This window comes from Rissa tridactyla, chromosome 4, assembly GCF_028500815.1.
Source record: "Rissa tridactyla isolate bRisTri1 chromosome 4, bRisTri1.patW.cur.20221130, whole genome shotgun sequence".
NCBI classification, from domain to species: domain Eukaryota; kingdom Metazoa; phylum Chordata; class Aves; order Charadriiformes; family Laridae; genus Rissa; species Rissa tridactyla.
In genome coordinates this window covers 4,076,414-4,087,794 of record NC_071469.1, presented here as the reverse complement: position 1 = coordinate 4,087,794, position 11,381 = coordinate 4,076,414, and the positions used below count along the sequence as shown (strand labels likewise).

The 11,381-nt window shown below is 45.0% G+C and overlaps 1 protein-coding gene across 1 annotated transcript; it reads right to left on the bottom strand.

Annotated features, from left to right (window-relative positions):
- Positions 1 to 6,870: 6,870 nt before the first annotated feature.
- Positions 6,871 to 10,202, bottom strand: FGF4 (fibroblast growth factor 4). The gene is made up of 3 exons (XM_054200500.1): positions 9,899 to 10,202; positions 8,992 to 9,095; positions 6,871 to 7,248 (listed from the first exon to the last, which is right to left on the bottom strand). Exons 1-3 carry the CDS (start codon positions 10,200 to 10,202, stop codon positions 7,072 to 7,074), a joined length of 585 nt encoding a protein of 194 aa, XP_054056475.1. The 3' UTR covers positions 6,871 to 7,071.
- Positions 10,203 to 11,381: the final 1,179 nt, after the last annotated feature.

Here is an 11,381-nt window from a genome sequence, read left to right as displayed (position 1 = left end):
GAGGCACCGGAACAGCCTTGGCTTAGTGATGAGGACGTCATTTGTCCTGCTGTGCTGTTTGGGCACAAGCCGCTGCGAGCCACCCTGGGGCGATCCCCACCCCAAACAAGGGATCAGAGCAGGGACCCAGTTACCACCTGGCCAAGTGAAAGAACCTGTAAAAGAGGTTTATCCAACAAAAGCTCCAAAACGTTCCTTGCAGACGAGCCCTCAAGCTTACCTAGTGGCTGTCAGTCAGAGGTGCACGGCTGGACATTTCTTCTAAGCTTCTTTAACAGGATCCCCACAAGGTTGGGGTCTCTCCTGTCTCTAATGGATGCTCAGCCCGCAGGTGGTACTCCCTTTCTTCTCACAAACACCCTTAACCTCAATGACATTCAACAGCCGTATTGGCCCCAGCTAGCATTACAAACGCTTTTCTTGAAGGCACTGGAAGCAAACAGATGTGGCTGCGGAGATAATGGAAAAGGATGTAAATAGTAGCTCCCCAGAAACCACAGAGTTTTACCAAGTGGCTTTGACACTTGCCAAATACCTTTAAGCTGATAAAGATCTGATTTGTACTTCAGAGGTAACCTGATTAGCAACCAATTTGAATCTGGAATATGTTAATTGGTACAAACATCACTAAATCACTTTCTTTAACCTATATGAAGTAGTGTGAATGAACGACACCGAAGGCCAACACAGCCCGGGCAGTCATACAGAATGACTATTTCTGTTTCTACCCACAATAAAATAGTATGATTAGTAATAACATGTAATTGCATGTACACACACAGAATGACACTAGAAGGTACTCAAGGTCAATCCAGCACTCAGAATTTAAGACAAACTTAATTAAATCTGCCCATGCAACTAAAATCTGGTCGTGTACTAACTTTTTTGCCAGGTCTCCTACCCCATTCAGTGCCCAGTACCGATGGTGTTGACTAAACGAGCATCCATTCCTTGTTTTATTTTGCTCAGTCGCAGGCTGTAGAACTTACTGACCCTCTCACAAACTCAGTGTCTGTGTGTCTCACAAATTTTAATATATTAATTTTGAACACTGCTTAATGACAGCTTGGAAACGGGGAGCTGAAGCACAGAGATATTAGTGTCAAAAAGGTGCGGAATCATAAACTGCCCAGACTGAAACCTTCCCAGCATGATATTTCATAGTGCTTGTCATTACCCAGGGCATCGTTTATATCCACAACGCAGCTGTAGCTGAGTTAAGTTTCGGGTGCTCACCATCTTCGCCACACTTCGTGGTGTGGTGTTGGGCGTGCGGAAAGGAAAGGCTGGACCACTTGTTGCACCACATTGCTGGCACCACAGCTCATCCGGTGGCAGAGGTGACACCAACATCTGATTCTAGTGTGGCACCGAACTAATTTCTTCTTGAAAACCTTCCATTCACTACGTAATTTCTGCCTCTGTAAGAAAGCATATAGAGAACCTATTAAGCAACTGTCTTAATTTTACTTACTTGCTTCACTCCCAGCACAGAACCATTCAGGCTGCAGGTCTATCAGCAGCATGAGACTTTGCTAAGAATTTATCAAAATTATGTTTGTTTTTAGCGTGGACAAGACACCATATCTTCTAATATCATTTGCAAAAGGGATTGCAGCATTTTTGGATGTGCTTGCAAAAAAGGAAAAAAACAGTCATTCTCGGTTTTCAGGAACATTTGTTTGAATTTTATAGATTTTAAAATACCAATAAATAGTCTTAAAAATGAAAAAACAATCAATCTGTTCTATAAACAGCACTAACTGTCTTCTTTTTAATGTATAATGAAACTTATAAGAAATTGTCATTGCTTTACATTAAGGAATTGTCTGCCTTAAGTGACTGGTTATAGGCATTTCTTGGCATGATATTAAGCTTTTTTTTTTTAAGTAATCAATTTTAAAAACAAAGAGTTCAGGGTGATATTTCTTGTTTGAAGTCCATAAATCACGACTGGGGCTTAGCCTCCCTTTTGCATGTTGCATTGCCCGAAAGCAGCTAGGTATTACAATTATGCACTATCCCATCTGTGTTTAGATTACTCGGTAAAAGAAGAAATGGGATTTTTTTTTTGTTGGTTTTGGGGGTTTTTTTAGCTTCAGACTGGGTTTTATATGTTAAAAAATCTGTTCTCATCCGTGCTTGGCAAACAGCAATACTTTGTGCCATATAAAGGGAGCTCCAGCGTTTCAGGGAATTCCTTTTAACTTTCTTGCTGAAGTACTTGCTAACCTTTATCAAAAGACTCCTCACCCCTTAACAGACTCTCTTTAATTGGCCACTTGCATGGTCAGTTAATATACTGTGGTGGAAACCAAGTGGTAAAGTGTGAACAACCGAATCTGGCACTATAAACTGGGTGACCACTCTGAAACACGCGGCTATTTATATCCAAGGCAGTGTTTTGTCATGCTGATTTTTATTAGCACGGATTAGATACAGACAACTTGGTAGATGTCACAGATGAGTCAGAAAATGTTAAGCACGGGCCGTTTAAAACATGCAAGTCCGCAAACGAGCGATGGGGCTCGGAGCCTGGTCTCTGCCCTTCCCCTGGCAAGCAGGGGCACGGCACGGGGCCAGCCTCCACCGCTCCTCTTCTGGTTTTCCTACAGGACAGGATGGTCCACCACTGGACGGGGGGAAACATGTCTGGCTTATGGAAGGGGTTAATCTACCCTCAGGAAAGGTTTTCGGTGGTTCTGTGCAGAGAAATGTTTGGTTGAGGGTGGCAGGAGCACCGTCCTTGCCTGGTGTGTGGCAATGCCCTAAGTGATCTCAGAAATGTAGTAACACATGATGTACATGCCTTCCTTGGGGGGCTTAAAATTCATTTTCACCTTTATTGCATTTATTTTACTACCTCCAAAGGCAATGTGAGGAAATCTGGCTTAGCAATAAAGCAAAAAATAGGTGACGCCAGAGGAGGAACATTCCTCTAGAGTTCTGTGTGACATCTCAAGCTGCTCTTGATGTTCTTGACATTCTTGATGCTCTTCACAGGCTCTTATATTTGCTTGTGGGTAGGACCACACTTGCAGCACCATTACTCTGGGTGCTATGAACCTGCAAAGCTACTCTGAAATCTCACCTTCCTAAGAGCCAAGTCTTAGGATCTATCTCCGATCTTAAAATTTTAATTGGATGTCTCTTACAAGTACCTAAAAGGGTGGGTTTAAGGAGGACGGAGCCAGGCTCTTTTCAATGGTTCCCAGCGACAGGACAAGGGGCAATGGGCACAAGCTAGAACATAGGAAGTTCCGTTCAAATACACGGAAAAACTTCTTTACAGTGAGGGTGACAGAGCACTGGAACAGGCTGCCCAGGGAGGTTGTGGAGTCCCCTTCTCTGGAGATTTTCAAGACCCGCCTGGATGCAGCCCTGAGGGATGTGCTTTAGGCAACCCTGCTCTAGCAGGGGAGTTGGACTAGATGATCTCTAGAGGTCCCTTCCAACTCTGAAGATTCCGTGATTCCGTGATTCCGTCTCCCCAAGGCTAAAACAATTTTTTGTCCCTGGCCATAATTTTTCGTTACAATTTTGGAAGACCTGTCAGTAATAAATTTACGTTTGTTCTTTGTTCACAAGCATTGTAAACAAATAAGTTAATTATGAAAAAATATATTATATACGTCTGCTTGCCTATTTGTTATGGCTCTATTCATAGAAGCATTAAACACGCTGCAGCTATACTTGTCCGGTTAAAAAACCCAACCTGTGCTACGTATTTATAGAGCCTATACAACTTGAGAGAGAAACCGCTCTTGCTCAGAATGAGCGCACTGGACATTCCCAGCTCATCTATTGCCTTCCCCTTCCTAGGAACAGGAAAAAGAGCATCACTCAATGGAAAACTGTGGAAAAATCTGTATCTTGTGACCTGGCTTTCTGTTTTCTGTGGCCCTTAGCTGGACAAACTCCCTTTGTCGTCAAGGTACGTAAGATCAAACCTGAATGTTGTTGCTGCCGTCACATATCCTTCCCTAAGACTTGGAAGAGGGTGAGCCACGAGTAAAACTGAAAGTACAGAGATTCGACATAGTGTGTGCCTGTGTGTACAAGTGCATATGTGTTAGTGTTTATAAATAAAAGTTGTCCAGAAGAATCTTGCCATAAAGTGTGCTACAAAGCACTTCCTACCTCTATACGCTTGTATGAGTATAATCATTAATTGTAAAAAGAGACAGTGTCTCAAATCAAACAGGTGATCCTGCAATCTCTCGCATCGATATAGTCCTGCTTCACAGAGAGAGCGTGAGCAGCAGGCATTAAAGCCAAGAAAAAGGCAATCAGGTCTCATTTGTAACGTTAACTTCCAAAATGCCAAAAGCGGTTTGTGTCTCTGATCGTTAATATTAGATGCTGCGTGAAAGGCTGCCGTTGTTAATAACCACAGGCATAATACCGGTGAGAACACCAGAGCCTGGCAGATGCAAGCGCGCGTATCTGTTACCGAGCCCGTGAAGCTGGGCCTTGCTGGACAATTTCCAACTTGGGCAGGGTGAACTTTAGCTGAGTAAGAAATCCAGGCTGTCATTCGTGAAGTAGCTGGCATAGGTGCAAAGACTCCCCCGTCTTTGGGAAAGTGAAATAGCATTTTTGTCCTTCATTGCGGGATGCGTTCCCTTCTAAAGAGTTAAAATCAATAACAGGAGTGCCGTGCGTTGTAAACGTTTATCATTTATTATGCATTTAAATGTGCACAGCACATACACCACAGTCTTGAACAGCACCTGTATAAAACTACAGACAGATTCTGGTAAATGGTGAAAGCTCATACCATGTAACATTGTTATCGAGGTTTTATCACAATATTTCAAAGTTACAACAACTACCTCCGAGTGTATCTTGTGTGAGGCCGTCGGTTGTGGATTTAATGGAGTGAAAAGTAATAAAGAAGAACCATTCCCAGAGGAAAACCTTGTGGTCTGATTTTGCTATCTGAAATCTGGAACAAAATCATCGGTTGTCAGAGGTAGCGGTGATAATTACACAACGATTACTCACATATAGAAAACATAGAAAGTACAGAAATCCCCCCAATTCTAGGAAAAAAATTTAAAATTCTTAGGCATGACATTTCCTAGGCTCTCTCTCTCTTCATTTGGCTTCCTTTTCATTAATTGTTATTTTTGCTTTGACAGCAGCTGGCTTCAGATCTGGTCCTGGTCTGCTCTGGTCTTACTGAACTTTGGTGAGTAGATTTTGTCTTCAAGGTCATGTGTAAGTAGAAGATACAGGCAAGTCTACACCATTACAAAGGAACAAAGGCTTTTGTGTAGGAATGTAAAGAGAAAGGGAAAAAGAAAAAAAAAAGCTACTCAGATTTGCATGTAGTCAGAAATAACTAGTTTAGATTGGAAGATGATCTGTAAACATCCTCTAAAGTCGTCAAACGTTGTGGTTAGTCCTGATTCCCACTTAACATACTGATGCCCCAAAGACAACGTATCTTTTAAAGTAAATAAAGAAAGGAAAAAGGACAAATGGATCCTTTTAGTGATTCCCCCATCACCAAACCTGTCTTTTCCTTCATCACGTTAGAGACATGAGTTACACTTGCAAAATATATAAAGAAAAATATAGGGTTACTTGATGACGATATGGTACTGCAGCCTGACAGCTGTCTGCAAATATTTTCACCATGATTATCCTTACTAAAAGTAAACCACCGGGTAAAGATAGCTCAAACGTGACAAGGCTCAAATAGGATGCAACCAACTCTATCCTGAATACTTTTGGCTACATATGGAAAAAAAGAGACGTTTGGGATTACGATTGTTCCCCCAGGCCCTCCTCCAGAACTGTAAGACCAAGCAGAAAAGCATGTACCTTCCTTCCATGCAGATTTTTTTAGGAGACTGGCTTTGAGAGTTAGTGAGGTAGAAATGAATCAACTTAATGTCAGGGAATGAGACAGAAAAAAAGCAGCATATTTCTCCTTCCAAATACTGCACCAAAACTAATAAATATTACAAAACAACCTCAATTCCTTGTAATCAATCTCAATTCTCTCTGTGGAGCTTGTGTTTTCTACGACCCAGCAAACGCTTTTGCCTTTTAAAAACTTATGAGTGTTATGGAGTTTCCCAAACGTTGAAAAATGAACGTAGTCTCCAAATGTGAAAGGGAATTTGATTTGAATAAAATATAATTTGTTCATGATAGCGTGTTTCACGGTGCGCTCGTTGGGGGAGGGGCGGACACATTTTTTTTTTTTTTAGCTTAATGCCAAGCAATTGTATCAAATATATAAGCTTCAAATATAAGGTTGTATGCTCCTGTATATCTAAATAGAAAAAAAAATCACCCCAATCCTGCTGAGTTTATATAGGTGTTTAAGCCTCTCCACCGCCTGGCAGCTCTATGAAGACGGACTGCAGGAAAGTTCAAAGTTCAGCACTGGCAGATCTAAAAACAGATTTGTGGGGTAGCTCTTCAGCACCGCGCTTTCTGTACCGAGGTAAATCGATACTGTTCCAATTAAATAGCAGCGCCGCACAAAGGAGGTCAGGCATTGTGTGTGGCTCCGCGCTGGCATCCCACCCAGGCACCTCTGCCACCGCTCCTTCTCGGAGGCCAAGAGCTTCTTTGGGAGTCATGGGGGGTGTTGGAAAACACGCAGAGGAGAACAAAGCCACCGTAACAAACAAACAAACACACACACACACATGTGTACAACGATAGACACCCGTACAACACACAAACAGTGCAAAACATCGTAATAGAGGAATTGAATTTCACCTGGCTTAGGACACGGAGTAGCAGCACACCTGTGATAATTTAGAAACCAATTAAATAAACCACAAAGCAGAAGTCTTCTACTGTTGCACCATGAAATGAAATACCTTGGGTTGGAGGTTTGTTTTGTTTTCAGAAATTAAAAAAAAAAAAAATAATATCGGAACCATAAATAAATTTTGTGGCAATATATACAGATTTAAATAATTAACTTAAATATCTTACACCTACTCTTGCATAAAACTCTCCAGTAAAAGTGCACCATGTTTCTTTTCCGCAAACGTGTTCTGCGTCTTCCTATGTGCTGAGGTAGGTCTGAAAGGAGATGTCTCAGATTCTAGGAAGAAAATGCGTCACTGTCATTGTGGGAGATACTTTATTGCCTTTCTTTGTTCTTCCATTTTTGCTCAGGGCTATGTACATCCCGGGATAAATCCTGGATTCATAAGCATTGTAGTTGTTTGGCAGGAGAATCTCTTTGAATTTGCACTCGTCATTGAAATGGGTCTGAAATGAAAAGGGAAGAATAAGAGGGAAGGAATTTTAAACATCAGGTGTGGAAATATTCTTGCTACCAGGTGTAGAAGGTGTGCTGCAGGGAAACGTGCAGCTGACTCCCCCCCCTTAGTAATCTTTTGAAGTGGTTGCCCAAATGAAGCTTCAAACAGGACTCAGGAGTCAGAAGATCATTAAGGATGCTGTGTCCAGGCCAGGCATGAACACCTAAAGGTGGGAAGGACACCTGTGGCTACGTCTGCACTCTTGAGGGAGGGGGACACATTTAACAGAGCTGCAGTGGGGTGAGGCCCAATTCTGCCGCCCGCCTCGTCGCATTGCTCAGGCGTTGTCCTACCAGCAATAAATTGCCTGAGAGGCTTCAGAAAAATCTGAATGCTAGCACTTTCTCATGCTGCTTGAGGAGAAAGAGGCATTTTAAAGACACTCAGCCTGGACAGTATTTTCTGCTCCTTTAGTTTTAAAATCGAAGGAAGGGTTTGGGTTCGCTTATGTTAATGGATCGGGAAAACAGAGCTGACAAAAGGCACACTTCCAGTGAAGAGGTTTCATTTGCAAGTAAGTACAAAGAGGGACAGGTGTTACAAGTGTGTTGTTATCTGGAGAGTGACAAACGAACTTGTCTCTTATTATTGGGCAAAAGCCTGGGGTTTTGTAAGAGAGGTCTCAGCCTGCCAAGCTGAACGCTGCTCTGGGAATTACTTTATCCAGGACACCAAAGCAGCCGTCTTCATAAGAAATGATGCAAAGGGAGCTCTTGCACTTCGGTGGCTGATTCTGCCTGGCTGGCTTTTATATGTCAAAATCCTCTGTAACACGACTGATGCCCCAGAAAGTAATTCTGAATGCTTCGTGTCTTCATGTGAAAATGCCCTAGTTAACTTTGACATAGTTTGGCTCTTCCTCAGCCCAAGTTTCTTCAAAGCGTATTTGAGAAACGTAAAATAGAAAAACCATGGGTAAGGTAGGAGACCCAGAAACATGGGTTTGAAATGATGCTGATCACAGTAACTTACACAGAGGTGAACTCAAAAGTAGGAGGACAGCTCAACATGGGCAAAGACTCGCACTTTTATTGTCCACCCCAACTGCATTTTATAAGATGCCTTTATCTCTTCCAAAGATTCAATGCAAAAAAAAGATCTGTATTGTCTCCTAATAGATCTGCTTTCTTAAAAATACAAGACCAAACCTTGAGGATGCTGAACTGTCATGGGAACAGACTGTCCAATCAAGAGCATTAACAAAGAGTGATCCTTAGGTAGGTGACAGGCACTGATTCATCTCATCATAAAAGATCATTTGTGGGGGCCTGGCTGATCACAAGTTCAAGTGCACTCAGACAGATGGAGTCAGTGATTGCCATACCCACTTAAGGCTGTTTGCAATTAAATACAAGAAGGATATGGACTGAGGCTAGCTTGAGGTCTTGCCACACAAATGACGACTCTATGTGGTAGGCAAGATGGGTAGCCATGGTTATGGTTAGGTGACTGTAGCTTTTATGGAGGAACCAAGGAAGTATAATGCGAAAGAGTGGGGTTTACTTCAAAAGCTCAGTAAGGAGCATACGTGGGCAGCACACCTCCTGTTGGCAAGGCAGCAAGGGCTGCCCTGTGTTGCCTGACTCAGGAGGGGCAAGGATGGGACTCGGGCAGCTTCTAGCACCAAGCAGACCTCTCACTCCAGCTGACCATAGTCCCCTCCCCAGGCACACAATTGGTGGCTACTTACAGATCCATAGAGTTTGCCTTTGCTATTCATGGCCACGAAGAGTCCACTTCTAACACCAAATATGCTCACCACTCCTCTTTCCACGGGGGAGATTTCCAGCAGACCTACAGAGGAGACACAGGAATCAGGGGGACAAAAGTGTGTGTGGCGTCAGTGCTGCCCTCACCCAGTGGCTCCCATCCCCAGTGTGGTGTGGATCCCCATGCCCCAGCACTGCTGTGGGTGGCCTCAGAACCCCAGCCTCGCACTGCATGTGCTGCCCCATGCCCCATGCTGGGACCTCTCTTCTTTTAGCTAAGTATCTATTTTTACTTCGCCCCCAGGCATCCTCCTGTGCAGCCGAGGCTAAAATAAGCCAGAGTGTGCTTGGGGGCGAATGAAACATTTGTCATCATGTAGCTTATATGCCCCCCCCCCGGATCTTATTGTTTCAGTTGGATATCAGAGCCATGGGGCCACGGGGTTAAGTCCCCAGCAGATGCTTTTCAAGTTTCGGGGAGAGCTGGGCTCTCCCCGGCCCCTGCTCAGAGTGAGCGGCTCACTGGCTGCGGTACCCTCCAGATGTTGAGGCAACCCCGACACCTGATGCCTGCTGGCGGCAAGGGGACAGCACGGCTCTGAGCTGCGCCGCTGAGCTCCGCCGGAGCGCCCGATGGGCTCCGCCACCGCCCCGCTACCCCAGACACCCGCCGCCCTCGCGGGAGCCGAGGCGGGCGGCACCGCGGTGCCGCGGGCGAACGGACTTTTTCGGGGAGTTCGAGGTCTGCCATGCACCCACCCTCCCTTCGGCGCATACCGCTCTCCGGGGCAGGTGAGCGGCTCCGCGCCCGCGGAACCTCCCTGAGGGGTGGTTCCGCGGGCGCGGAGCGGCTCACCTGCCCTACCGCGGGGGTCGCCGCCGGCTTACTGTATCGATTCTCGCTGTGAATCCCGTCGATGCGGCCGTCGGGCAGGACCTGGATGTGGAAACCGATGCCCACGTTGCAGTAGAGGCGCCGCAACCGTTTGATGCCCAGGAGGTAGTCGCCGTCGCGGGCAGCGTCGCGGCGTTCGGCCGGGAGGCGAGCGACAGAGCGGGCGAAGAGAGTCGCGTCCCAACGGCGCTGGCGGGGCCCGGCGGGGAGGCGACCCGGGGGCGACCGGCCGCGGACCGCCCCCGGCCACAGTAGCCCTAGGAGCAGAGCCGGCAGCAGCGCGGCGGGGAGAGGCATCCCGGTTAGGGGCGCGTAGCCACGGGCCGGCGGCCGGTCGCTCCGAAAATACGCTCGCCCCCCAGCTCCCACTTTATACTGAGGTCAAAGGAGGGGAGAAAAAAAGAAAACCAACAAAAGCAAAACAAAAAAAAAAAACCACCCAAAAAACGAGGCGGGGGGGTTGGTGGAGGAGGGAGGGAGCCCCGCGCTCAGTCCCCCGAGGATCTGCGGTTTCCCTGGGCTGGCTGCATGGAGAGGAAATCCCGGGAGCAAGAGCTTCTGAACTTGATCTCAACTCCAGGAGTCTTGTCTGAAGTGCTGATCTTCTTCTATAGCTGCTCAGCCATAGCGCTTTAGTCCTAGCCACGATATTTATATATCCATGTGCGTTGGTACCTATTACATCACCACCTACTGCTGTCTGCTGCAGCCCTCCGGTTTAGCTGAAAGTCAAATTATCACCCCTAGATGCTTAACAACTCCGAAGCGTCTTGAAGGGAAAGGGTGAGCAGCACTGGTGCTAAACAAGAGGGACAGCACAAACTTTTAAAAAGAAAAGGTCATATTTTGCGTTCATCACAGCAGCTTCCTTCTCACTCTCTTCATTCTTTTCTTTCCTTTCTTTTCCTTCTTTTTTTCTCTTTCTTTCTTTCTTTCTTTCTTTCTTTCTTTCTTTCTTTCTTTCTTTCTTTCTTTCTTTCTTTCTTTCTTTCTTTCTTTCTTTCTTTCTTTCTTTCTTTCTCTTCTTTCTTTCTCTTCTTTCTCTTCTTTCTCTTCTTTCTCTTCTTTCTCTTCTTTCTCTTCTTTCTCTTCTTTTTCTCTTTCGTAAGTGCTTACAAATGCTAATGCAGGACACAAAAATCAAAGAACGCTCAGCACACTTTCCACCCAACACAATGTATGACTTTGTGGAAATCTGTGGAATTTCGGCTTTTGCTGTTTCCAAGCGACATGGTTTACAGTTTGCTGGATGCAGAAAAATTCCCTTCATTAAAAGCCAAAATAGTTGTTGCATGGGAGGTTTAAGAGATGAAAAATGAAAGAACTTGCAAAAAAAAATAATTAACAAAGGGCCAAGGCTTTAATAAAGATAAAAACATTTAAAGAGGCAGCATGCTCTCAGAAGTTGTGATAATGTCTTTGATTCTAAATATCCCTTTAAGAAATCAGAAAGCACAACGTTGCTCTGGAGTACAA

Coding starts and splice junctions, on each gene's coding strand:
- FGF4 (XM_054200500.1), bottom strand. CDS start 10,202: ATGCCTCTCCCCGCCGCGCTGCTGCCGGCTCTGCTCCTAGGGCTACTG. Junction 9,096..9,898: donor TCACAGCGAGAATCGATACA/GTAAGCCGGCGG, acceptor TCTCCTCTGTAG/GTCTGCTGGAAATCTCCCCC. Junction 7,249..8,991: donor AAGGCAAACTCTATGGATCT/GTAAGTAGCCAC, acceptor TTTTCATTTCAG/ACCCATTTCAATGACGAGTG.